The sequence below is a fragment of the Saccopteryx bilineata genome, chromosome 7, assembly GCF_036850765.1.
Source record: "Saccopteryx bilineata isolate mSacBil1 chromosome 7, mSacBil1_pri_phased_curated, whole genome shotgun sequence".
Lineage (NCBI taxonomy): Eukaryota > Metazoa > Chordata > Mammalia > Chiroptera > Emballonuridae > Saccopteryx > Saccopteryx bilineata.
In genome coordinates, this window is record NC_089496.1 from 36,424,768 (window position 1) to 36,437,414 (window position 12,647).

The 12,647-nt window shown below is 44.4% G+C and overlaps 1 protein-coding gene across 2 annotated transcripts; it reads right to left on the reverse strand.

The window, feature by feature from the left end:
• Positions 1-461: 461 nt before the first annotated feature.
• Positions 462-12,286, reverse strand: AGR2 (anterior gradient 2, protein disulphide isomerase family member). 2 transcript variants are annotated; one of them, XM_066238912.1, is made up of 8 exons: positions 12,131-12,286; positions 8,848-8,993; positions 8,542-8,605; positions 8,377-8,429; positions 6,496-6,569; positions 5,342-5,405; positions 1,929-2,012; positions 462-757 (listed from the first exon to the last, which is right to left on the reverse strand). In XM_066238912.1, the coding sequence occupies exons 2-8, from the start codon at positions 8,984-8,986 to the stop codon at positions 708-710; spliced, it is 528 nt and encodes a 175-aa protein (XP_066095009.1). In that variant the 5' UTR covers positions 8,987-8,993; positions 12,131-12,286; the 3' UTR covers positions 462-707. The 2 variants fall into 2 exon arrangements, with proteins under 2 accessions (XP_066095009.1, XP_066095010.1); XM_066238913.1 differs by having other exon boundaries at positions 12,149-12,232.
• Between the last annotated feature and the right edge of the window lie 361 nt (positions 12,287-12,647).

Consider the following 12,647-nt stretch of genomic DNA (forward strand, 5'->3'; position numbering starts at 1 on the left):
CTTCGTGGATTAGTCTGCAGGCCGCACAAAATTGTTCAGCGGGCCGCATGCGGCCTGTGGGCCACGAGTTTGAGACCCCTGTGCTAGAGGCTTTCTCTGAGAGTATTAAGTTGGGCATCATCTAGCTGAAATGGAATTATTAAATTGTGGGCACAGCAGTTTCAGGCCAGGAGAGGGGTTGTTTTCCACTAAGGTACCGGATTTTCTTGGGATGCTTATCACTCTTTTACACTGAAACATATTCCATGTTGATTAAGCTGGTACCTAGTTCAGTCACCCAGTGAGAAGCTGCAGTGCGGGGAAATGATAACTTTGATTGACTTTGGTCTTCAGTGCTTGAATTATTTTTGCCTTGCCTCCACGCTTTGAACACCGTGTGTCCAAAAGTCCTATTTGGTGAATGAACCCAGTAGCTTTTCTGTGAAGGACTAAGTTGGAAAATAAAAAATAAAAAGGAACAGTTTAACACCCCTAAAGGATTTATTATTTTTTTAAAAAGTATGGCTCACTATGGTAGTATACAATATTGTTTTCATACGTGTATACTGGAAACCAAATTAAAAAAAAAAAAAGCTGTTGTAACATTACACTGTAATCTACTGAGCGTTTCTGCCCATGCTTCTGCCTCCCCAGTCTTCTCAAGTTCCCCGTGGTCCCAGGTCTCAGGGCCGAACACAGACGGAAGAGCATGCATATTTCTGTTTTCTCTACAATTCAGTCTTTAGCAACTTGAGCGCTTTCTTCATGTTGTCGAGAACTAATGGGCAAAAAAGTTATGTGAGTCAAGACGTGACCAGAAACTATATTAATAGATATAGTAAACCCCCAAACTGGAGTATTCTATTCATTGTTTAATGGGGTACCATTGTATCATAGGGTGAAAAGTTGCTAATGTTATTGTAATTATTTCCTAAAATCATGTGGAATGGCTTTTATTACCATCCATCTCTCTTCCAATATTTATTAACTACCTGTTGTACAAGGTACTATGATTGTACCTGTGCAGGATACCAGCCTTGAAGGATTCCAAGGTCTTAAGGTACATGCTGTTATCCTGAGAACGGTCCATAGCTGGCTGTTATCCTGAGAATAATCCACAGCAGGCATGTGCTTCCCTTGGTTCTCCTAGCGCCCACCTAAGGCATGGCTAATGGGCCCCGATCATCTTTCTGCTGCCTAGACAGAGCCTCAAAACCCTTCCCAAAATAACGAGAATTTCTGTGATAGTGAAAAATATTCAGTGCCTTTGCATTGAGTACTTGAAAGGTGATCGGTGTGACTGAGGAACTGAATCTTACATTATAAGTAATTTAAATTTACTATTAAACAGCTACGTGTGGCTGAAGTCTAACATTCTGGGCAGCACCCCGCTAGGCTGCCACTAGTCATCGAGCAGAATTGGTTCCAAGGACAAAACCCAGTTTTCTTCCCAGAAAGACTAATTAGCTGTCACAAGCAGGCACAACCTCTCACTGAGCTCTCTCTGGGGAAGTGAGTCTCTTAACTATTTGCAACCTGCTTTTTGTATGTATTATTGATTGTTAAAACTGAACTTGAATTCAAAGTCAACAAGCTAGATTGTTATTTCACTTTCATTATTTGGAAAAAAAACCCCACACAAAACCTTAAAAAAGCATGCACGTTACCACAACCATTGTACTCAATTCTGTGATACAAGAAGTTGTGAGCGTGCCCGAGAGAAAAACCTGAAAACCAGGTCATAATATGGTCGTAGAATCCTCCTAGAGAAAGCAAACCTAATTTAAATTACTCATCTTTGATTAAAAATTTTAAAAATGAGATCAAAGTGAGGGGGCTAGTTAGTCAAGCTGATTCTCTGGGGTCCCCGAACAGCTCTGACCTTCGTTGTCGTCAGGTGGCCTCTACCCCCCCCCCCAATAGGGATGTTCAAAGGAGGGCGCACTCACGCAGGGCCAGGTCCGAAGGTTCGTAAGCATAGAGACGATTCGAGTACCTTCCAGTGATGTCTGCTCTAACGGTCAGGGATGGATCTACAAAGGAAAGGAAAAGGAAAAGGGGATGGCGTGCTCTGTTTGCACTTGCCACATTGCAGGACCAGGCCCATGTATATGTCCCGTCCCATGAAACAGGGACACAGCGTGCATCCTGCTCAGTCCTCTCCATCCGCTCCGGAGCGGCCTCCAGCGGTCAGGACCCCACGCCGGGCTGGGAGCGGTCAACAGCTGCACGCACTATTTGTGGAAAAGGATATGAACCCTGCTGTCCTATCTATAGCAACCTGGAAACAGGATAATACATATTGTTGGGGCGGTGTTTTCGTTTTGGGTAAAAAAAACTGGCCTTCTCTACTAAGGAATTATTTTAAACCTTTGAAATGACTATGATGTCATTGAAATGTGTTGTTACCAAAAGCAACCTAGAAAATTAAAACACACATCCAATGCTAATGTTCAAAAACCAACATTTTTTTTTAATGAATAAAAGAAGGTAAGCCCTAAGAGCAGCAAAGGTATTTATTTAAAAGATTTTGGAGTCATCCCTTATGCATTGTCTAAGTCTATTTGTTCCTGTTTTATGTTAACCTGAAACTGTCATTGACACATAAAGGTATTAAAATAAGTCGTATCCAAAAGGAGATAGTACTGGGATGCACTGAAACCGAGCGCCCTTGTCCTGATAGAGGTGACCAAGAGAGCCTGGAGTGACCGTCCTGGAACCTAGGGGAAGAGGAGGCGTGAGAAGCACCTGGCTGAATCCCTGGCTGGTTGGCTCAGTGGTAGTGTCAGCCTGGCGTGCAGGAGTCCCAGGTTCAATTCCCAGCCAGGGCACACAGGAGAAGTGCCCATCTGCTTCTCCACCCCTCCCCCTCTCCTTCCTCTCTGTCTCTCTCTTCCCCTCCCGCATTCAAGGCTCCATTGGAGCAAAGTTGGCCCGGGCACTGGGGATGGCTCCTTGGCCTCTGCCCCAGGCGCCGGAGTGGCTCTGGTCGCAACAGAGCAACGCCCCAGAGGGGCAGAGCATCGCCCCCTGGTGGGAGTGCCGGGTGGATCCGGTCGGGCGCATGCGGGAGTCTGTCTGACTGCCTCCCCGTTTCCAACTTCAGAAAAATACAAAAAATAAAAAAAAGTTCTTAAAAAAAAAAAAGAAGAAGAAGAAGAAGCACCTGGCTGTGTGTTTGCAATGTCTGTCACTTCAGGACACTGGACTAGGACCAACATAAATTACAAGAAGCAGACATGCTTTGTTCAACAAAGACTTCGGACCTGCTACTGCTTGGTTCAGGGAATAAATACAAACACCTGGTTGAATCCTCGTGATAAATTAACACAGAGGCTTTTAAATTCCCTGCCGTGGTCTCACAACCCTGGCTGCACAATGGGGTCACCTGGAGAACTTCAAAAAAATGACGCAGGTCTGTGTCCCACCTCTAGACATTGTATTTAATTGGTTTGAGCTGTGGCCAACACAGCTTGTTTTTAAACATCTACCAGGTGATTCTAATGTGCAGGTGGCGTGGAGAACTCAGCCGGACCGTGAGCCACCTGGAGATGGAGTTGGTTCTCGTGACTGATGGGACCGAACGTGGGTTAAAATGCTCTTAGGTGGGGATGTGAGGGCGATCTGGCTGCGACATCTGTCACCGCATTGATTGCCAGGGTTGATTCGGCGGATCTGGCTGGCTAGGCGGGTGTCCCCTTCCTCCCTCACCACTCCATGTGCGTCCCTCCCGAAGCTGCGCTCGGTCGGTCGAAGGGGACGACCTTCCCTGCTAGAGGACAGGACCGTTCTTCAGTCAAGGGTATACGAGTAGCTGCGCTCACCTGCTAGAACCTCCAAAATGCTCTTAGATGGGAATACCGCGAACAGATTTTGTGTACAAGGTAAGACCGGGTGACCTATAAAATCCCTCTCAATTTCCAGGGTTCTAAATTTTCTAAATTCTAACCCAGTCAAATGTATCAAGCTCTAGTTCAGCCTTGTTCCTCTCCCCCTTTCCTTTTTCTCTCCTGTTTTGTACATTCAGTGTGAACTTGGAGGAATTACATAGGTGAGCCACTTGATCAGAGTAAGCTCTTTTCTGTGTGACGGATTTAATCACAGACTGCCTTTCAGTCAGGATGATTTTTTTTTTTTTTTTTTTGTATTTTTCTGAAGCTGGAAACGGGGAGAGACAGTCAGACAGACTCCCGCATGTGCCCGACCGGGATCCACCTGGCACGCCCACCAGGGGCGACGCTCTGCCCACCAGGGGGCGATGCTCTGCCCACCAGGGGGCGACGCTCTGCCCACCAGGGGGCGATGCTCTGCCCCTCCGGGGCGTCGCTCTGCCGCGACCAGAGCCACTCTAGCGCCTGGGGCAGAGGCCAAGGAGCCATCCCCAGCGCCCGGGCCATCTTTGCTCCAATGGAGCCTCGCTGAGGGAGGGGAAGAGAGAGACAGAGAGGAAGGAGAGGGGGAGGGGTGGAGAAGCAGATGGGCGCTTCTCCTGTGTGCCCTGGCCGGGAATCGAACCCGGGACCTCTGCACGCCAGGCCGATGCTCTACCACTGAGCCAGCCAGCCTGGGCCGTCAGGATGATTTTGATCAAAGCCAAGTTCCATTCATTTGTTCAGTAATCTAAGAAATATTTTTTATGAGCCTAAAACAGGGTCATACTGAAAATATCATACAGTCTTTGCCGCACGGAGCTTACAGTCCCATAGGGGGAAATATGAAACAGTTACCTAATAATTATGAAAAGCTTTCCAGTAGAGGAGACAGCACATAAAAAGTTGCAGCGGCAGGAACGAGCTTGGCAACTGTAATTTTTTTAAAAAAAACTCATATTCATAAGTTTCCTAAAGTAATTATCAGCAATGTCAGAAAGAACTATCCAATCCACAAATTGAAAGTTTGCCTGATTAAAGTGAGTATTTACAGGCCTGTTGTGCAGGGGTGGGCATAAGTAGATTTACCGTTGTATGTGAAACACAGAGTTTATCCTTGTATTATTAATTCTTATATTCGCGTATATTTTTTATTGTTATTATTAACCTACTTTTGCCCACCCCTGTATTTAGGAAAGTGATCAACACATTTTCACACTTAACAGGGTGGTGTTTCCTTCTCAGATGTATTTGTGGCAGAAGATGAAAAGTTCAAATTAGCACGTGAGGAAAAAAGGTCACCAGTGGAAATAACTGGAAGCTCACAATTTTCTGATGAAAATATTTTGTGAAACTTTAAAGAACGTTAAGTCCCTCCCTCCCTCCCCAGAGCCCAGGTGGAGCGGCAGGGGAGGGTCAGGAGGGCAGAGGCGGAGCCATGGGAACCCAGGTGTCATTTCCCCAGTGTGTCCCAGTCACTGTCTCTTACTTACCAACAAACAGAATCCTGGGGACATACTGGCCGTCAGGAGAAAGGTGCTTGTCGGTTGTTTCATACTAAGATTAAAAAAAAAAATTTAAAGCAGCTTTTAGTTTGTTTACTCTTTAGTTATTTTCAAACTTGTTAATACAGAAATGTGTCCAAGGCCCTGGCCAGTTGGCTCAGTGGTAGAGCGTCGGCCCAGGTTCGGTTCCCGGCCAGGGCACACAAGAGAAGCGCCCATCTGCTTCTCCACCCCTCCATCTCTCCTTCCTCTCTGTCTCTTTCTTCCCCTCCCGCAGCCGAGGCTCCATTGGAGCAAAGATGGCCCAGGCGCTGGGGATGGCTCCATGGCCTCTGCCTCAGGCGCTAGAGTGGCTCTGGATGCAACAGAGCAACACCCCAGCATGCCGGGTGGATCCCAGTTGGGCGCATGCGGGAGTCTGTCTGACTGCCTCCCCATTTCCAACTTCAAAAAAATACAAAAAAAAAAAAAAAAAAAAAAAAAAAAAAAAGAGAAATGTGTCCATTACTGGGCTGGCCATCGAAGATGCTGTAGAGGTGCATCTTTCCCACAGTTATAGACAGAGAGGCAGGTTACATATGTGAAATAATAAGTTAGTGCAGACTATGATGCAGAACAGGAGGGAAAGACATGAAAGAGAGAGATAGAGACCGACTCGACTCGAGGGTTATGATGAAAAGCAGAAAGCTGGAACATCAGGAGGGGTGGTGATGGCGGAGCCATGAGGATGCTGGAGGCTAAGGGCACATGGCGAGATTAGATTTGGACCACCAGAAAGCTTTGTCTTCCAGGCAAAGAGGAGACAGAGAGGAAATGGGCGTAGAGCAGCCAGGACTACAGGAAGGTAATTTGCAAAATCCAAAAACCTTCCAATTATTACAGCAACAGAGAAAATCCTAACCACAGGAGAGAGTATTTTTCAGTCAACCTAAAGTTATTAATTACTGAGTAAAAACAACATGAAAGGTAGATTGTTAATGAAATAAAGTATCGTTTTTTTTTTCTCTCTGGTCTTTGAGTTGAGTATTTGGAAGAGATCCCAGTTTAGCCCACACATGATTAAGATGTATAGGGAAAACAGATCATCTGTTTTGGATAATGAGCCCTGGAGAAATATCAGCGATGATGAAAAGGAAACTTACAACTAGATTGAGGAGGATAAACTGCTCTGCCAATTTCTGGATTTCTTTATTTTCGGCAAATGCTTTCTTTAAAGCTATAATATAAAGAAAAATCATTAAGCATCCATCTCAGCTCCAGTTAAAAACATTGTTCTCTGTTTTCTGTTTTTAAGTTGAATTCTATTTTTTAACACACTGTTCAAAATGGTCCTTTCAGCAAATGATTACAGTGGTAATATCTCGGCTATTGACTACCTTTGCTTTTTGCCTCCCACTCCACACATCCATCCATCCACACATCCATCCACACATCCATCCATCCATCCATCCATCCACACATTCATCCATTCACCCATCCACCCATCCATCCATCCATCCATCCATCCATCCATCCATCCATCCATCCATCCATCCATCCATCCACACATCCATCTATTCATCCATCCATCCATCCATCCATCCATCCATCCATCCATCCATCCATCCATCCACACATTCACCCATTCACCCATCCACCCATCCATCCATCCATCCATCCATCCATCCACACATCCATCTATTCACCCATCCACCCATCCACCCATCCATCCATCCATCCATCCATCATCCATCCATCCACACATCCATCCATTCACCCATCCACCCACCCATCCATCCATCATCCATTTATTTATTTTTTCAGTGACTACTCAGCAGTAAGCACTGTTTTATGCTCTGGAAATAGAGCAGTAGAGGGAAAAGTAATGTGCTTTCTTTGTGAAGCTCAAATGCCTGTGTAGGCGACAGCTCATCAATAAATAAATACCTGTCTAATAATTTCAGGTGGAGATATGTACTTTGAAGAAAAAAAAAGCACAGCAAGAGGTTTAAGAGATACAGAGTGGTCAGGAAAGATCTCTCTGAGTGGGACAAAGAAGTGAGAGAGTGACCCATTGTAAGATTTGGGGTGTATGCCACACTAGGTGACAGGGACTCTCAGACCAATAGTCCTGAGGTAGAAATGAGCTCAGGTGTTTGGGAGGAAGCACAAAGGCCACGCAGAGATGGAACAGAGAGAAAATCTGCGTGTAGGCCGTGGTCAGGAATCTGGATTTAATTTCACTTGTGAGTAGGAGCCACTTGATCAAGCACATGACTGATAGGATCTGATTTGTGTTGAACAGCTTTATTTGGTCATCTGTATGGAGAACTGACTGTAGGGTGACCAGCTAGGCAGCTGTTATAATATTCTAGATCTTGGTTTGGGCAATAAGTGGCTAGATTTGAGCAGGACCTACATAATATATGGAGCCCAGTGCAAAATTAAAGTATGGAGCCCCATGTTCAAATATTATTAAGAATTTGGCTCTGGCTAGATGACTCAGTTGGTCCAAAGCACATTGGCCCAAAGCACAGAGGTTGTGGGTTTGATCCCCATTCAGGGCACATACAAGAACAAATTGATGTTCCTGTCTCTCTTTCTCCATTTCATTCTTGCTAAAATCAGTAAAAAAAAAAAAAAAAAAAGTAAAATAAAAAATAAATTGAAGACAGTGACCATAGGACTTTAAACCAATATGGGAACCCTCTAAACACAGGTCACGTGTCATGAAGCTGGCACTAGCTTTAGGATGTATTCTGGAGGCAAAGTCATTGGTATTTGTTGATGTATTGGATGTGGGATAAAGAGAAAGATGTCAAGGATGAATCCTAGAGCTCATTTCTTTTTCTCCCCAAATATGCACCAGTGGTTAACATAATACGTGGAAGTATTTGAGGTTACTCTAAATATCGTTTTACTACATGAAATATTATTTTTTATTTAACTGTGCTAGGTGCTAAGCCTATCAAGATGAGTGATCCAAACCTTGGCGCTAATGCTAAAAGTCTGAAAAAGAAATTATATTTAGCAGAATAAATTACCTTGACTGTGTGGGCATTCATCCAGGTGATGAATAATCATCAAGGGCTTGTTGCTTTAAAAGAAAAGGATTGGAGAATTTTTACTGAGTAGGATTTCCTGTATGGCTACACATCACTAGAGGGTGCTCTTGAGCACTTTGAGAGCTGCACAGTCCTCATCTTTACCTTGTCTTGGATTTGTATAAAGCTTCTTCATATGTCTGAGTCCAGATGAGTTGATCACCCCAACCTAGGACAAAATGAACCAGTATATTTAAAGCTATTACAGTTTCTGACCCAAAGCTGTTGAAAGGCAGTGATAATGACTGGGATATATACTTTGATACTAAAGAAGAAAGAGCTCTAGAGAAAGTAGAAATAATTATACATTTTGGTAAATCTAGAAGGAACACATTCAAGAATATGTTCATCACACAGGTCTCAGCTTCCCCGTTAAATGGCATTGGAAGCCGACGAGAAGCTGGCTCCTACCTCGGGAGAGGGTCTGGGGCAGTTTGGGGGAAGAGGCCTTTGGGTCCTTCTTAGCCCCTGGTTTCACGGTGGTGTCTTTGGCCAGAGAGTAGGACAGGGCCACGAGGAGTAAGAATGTTGACACTGAAATCTTCTCCATGGCAAATCTGATCATTCAAACAAACAAAGAAGTAAAAAATCAATAAAACAAAAGGGAATTAGTGGTCTTCAGTATCTTCAGACTGCATCACAACTATGGATTAGAACAGGAATTGAAGCTTAGCTGAGTTTGAAAACATGCAATTGGACTGAAAAACTACTTTCCACAGAAATTTCCTAAGAATACATACTGTGATATGTATCTTCCTCCTTCCCTTCCTCCCTTCCTGTCTTTCTTTTCTTTGTCTTTCTTTGTCTTTCTTTCTTTCTTTCTTTCTTTCTTTCTTTCTTTCTTTCTTTCTTTCTTTCTTTCTTTCTTTCTTTCTTTCTTTCTCTTTTCCTCCCTCCCTTCCTTCCTTCCTTCCTTCCTTCCTTCCTTCCTTCCTTCCTTCCTCTCTCTCTTTCTCTCTTTCTCTGCAGATATATGTAAGTATACTGATGTAGATCTCCACTGAAATTTACAGTAAAAACATAGATGTATTTTAAGAAAATAAATAGATGTAGATACTCTCATAGCTAAAGGAATGTACACTTAAATGTTATATTTAAAACATTTAGCTCAGGGGGGCACCTTATTAGTTACCTCCTGTTTGCCCACCTCCCCAGTGCCTCATTTTATAGATAAAGAATCTGAAATTCAGAGATGCAGATTTGTGAGACGGGTACCAAACCAAGGCCCCTGATCTTACCCTTTTGTGGTGTGGCTTCCATTCTCCTGTCCTGAAACAATCACCCTAAATATACACACTTCTCTAGCCTTCTGTCAAAATGGGGACATTGCCATTGAAGACTAAAATCTGAGTAAAGTGATTCCTTATTTCATGTAAAACCTGCCAACTTTATCACTTAACTGGAAACACTCGCCCCAGTGTAATATTTATTCAAACCCTATCGATTAGTTCTGAATTGACTGAAATATGTCAGCTCTGGCTCGCACAGTGGGCTTGCACAAGCAGGTGGTTGTGGGCATGCACTAGAATGCACAGAGGTATTCTATGTGACTCTGACAGAGGGAGAGCGACCCCATAGCTGTCTCTTTGTTAGTTGTGCCCCCCCATCTTTTCCAGTATTCTACAGTTAATTGTTAGGGGAGGTTACACTGCTGTGAAGCAGAGGCCTGGGAACAGGAGAGTGAATGACAAGAGAAGATTCCAGAGTGAGGGAGAGAGAAAGCCAGCAGAGTTGCACCAGCAAACCACTCACTACTCTTATCTAGGGACCAAAATTTGCAAAGCCAAAGACTGAAACTGCTTGAAAAGAAATATCAAATTCGGCCCTGGCCGGTTGGCTCAGTGGTAGAGCGTTGGCCTGGCGTGCAGAAGTCCCAGGTTCGATTCCTGGCCAGGGCACATAGGAGAAGCGCTCATCTGCTTCTCCACCCCCTCCTTCCTCTCTGTCTCTCTCTTCCCCTCCCGCAGCGAGGCTCCATTGGAGCAAAGATGGCCCGGGTGCTGGGGATGGCTCCTTGGCCTCTGCCCCAGGCGCTAGAGTGGCTCTGGTTGCAACAGAGCGATGCCCTGGAGGGGCAGATTGACCCCTGGTGGGCGTGCTGGGTGGATCCCGGTCGGGCGCATGCGGGAGTCTGTCTGACTGTCTCTCCCCGCTTCCAGCTTCAGAAAAATACAAAAAAAAAAAAAAAAAAAAAAGAAATATCGAATTCTAATATTGGCGTAGGTTTTGAATTAAAGCAACATAAACTCTGCAAAGGAAGCAGGATGGACTATCTCTGCTTACTATTTTAAGGGGGAAAGTTTTTCACATTCTGATAACTTGAGTGGGAACTTTTGCTGATTTGGGGGGGGGGGCGGGGAATGCCGTTAATCACCAAGTCCAGGTGAAACCTAATATTAAACCTGCCAGTAATGATGCAAGTAGTAGTATGTAGCCACAAAATGTCTTATGCAAAAGGATACAAACCCAAAGCAAAGATACATTGTCTTCATTTCCTACTGATAAAGATGTGGAAATGCCAATAACAAGTTTTGCATCCTAGCGTTCTGCAGAAACAACTCAAATACACTACAAGGTCAACAATTCCCAGCCCTCTTTAATTTAATGTTTAAAAAAAAACAAGAACTTTTATGTGAGAATAATTGTACTTTTTGAATATGAGTTGACTTAGAAACATCATGGCAAAAAGCTACTTTGAATTGATAAGCAAACATTTGGTTTTGTATTTCATTTAGAGCAACAATCTCTCTCTCTCCCCCCCCTCCATATATATGTATATTTAAATACCCCTAAACTGGTGGTGAAGCATTTCACCTATTAAATTCATTGACAGTTCTTGTGCAAGTGGCTATAAGGAGCCCTTGCGACAGCTCCACAGCTTACAGGTTGGAACTATTGATATTTGACACGTGTTTTATGGCAGAAGGACTCAATTTCGTCTTCCAGAGCCCTTGCTGTGCAAACATCCTGTTGTGGGCTGACTTTCTGAGTTTCACTCTATTGAGTTTTCATAATGTGAATGGACTCTGCTCTGCAAACTTCCTGCATAAACCATCTCAATACAGTGCTAACTGTGGAAGACCTTGACCATTTGGAGACACGCACACACTCACACTACGAGACCAGCCCTTTCTATTGCTCACTCTATTCCTGTCTTCTCTAGCAAGGAATGAACTTGCAGGAGGTTTCAGTGTCCCTGTTCATAGCTGCTTCAGGAAAGCTGCCAGATTTCTTTCAAAGTCTTTCCATGAATTTAAAGATCGAAGATGCAACAAGAGTCTCTTTACATCAGAGAGAGAAAGGGAACTGATATTCTGAGTTGCAATTGCAAGGGGGCGGTCTGAGCTGAGGCTCCCAGCGCTGCAGGCCTGTGCTTTAGGTGGTGGGTGAGAAGCAGAGCATTAGATGGTGACCAGAGCACAACAGGAGACCCTGAGCCCTGTCCCACGCTTGAAAACACCTAGTCTTCACCCACTTTCAAAAAAGCTCCTGTTTGCAAAAGGCAGAAAGCTCAGCAACGTAGCACTTTGCCCATTCAGGCCAAAGAAAGGCCCCAGTAAACCTTTACGAAAGTTCCATTTACTCCCTCTCCAAATCCCACTTCATTGCCCTTGAATCAATCACACAGTAATCAGAGGCCAGTGTATGATTGAGTGCCTTTCCAGCAAATGCTATTGTCAGGAGCCTTACTTACCTGGCTGTCCCCACCCACCTGTTCCTGCGAGCCAGGTGGCCTTGATGCGTCCAGGCTTCCTAGTGCGCTGGCCGAGGCCCGGCCTCTATTTATGCACCGGGGCACACCTCGCCCCCACCCACTAATCTCAGATTTACAGGCTGCAAACTTGGAAGGGAACTTTCCTTTTCTCAAGCCATTGTCTTTCCCGAGCTGAAGAGCTCCTTGTTTCTTAAAAAGTAACATTGCAAAACGTATGCTCTTTCAGTATGCATGCATGTTTTCAACGGTTTGTGAAAATATATTGTTAAGGGATTGGGAAAAGATGGGCAGAGTGCCAAGTCCAGGTAAGCTTTAAATGAAGACATTTGATTTGCCTGAAGGCTGATTTGTCTTTACGTGATTGGATGGAGTGTGCAGTTTGTAGGTGTTTTTTTTTTTTTTTCTCCCCCTGGGAAGACTGCCTTTACTTAGTTAAAAAGCACACAAGAGATGATTCAGAATTCTAACCCCTCCAGTCATATAACCTGCTAGAGCT

Coding starts and splice junctions, on each gene's coding strand:
- AGR2 (XM_066238912.1), bottom strand. CDS start 8,986: ATGGAGAAGATTTCAGTGTCAACATTCTTACTCCTCGTGGCCCTGTCC. Junction 6,570..8,376: donor TGAATGCCCACACAGTCAAG/GTAATTTATTCT, acceptor TTTATATTATAG/CTTTAAAGAAAGCATTTGCC. Junction 5,406..6,495: donor TTATCCTCCTCAATCTAGTT/GTAAGTTTCCTT, acceptor TTTTAATCTTAG/TATGAAACAACCGACAAGCA.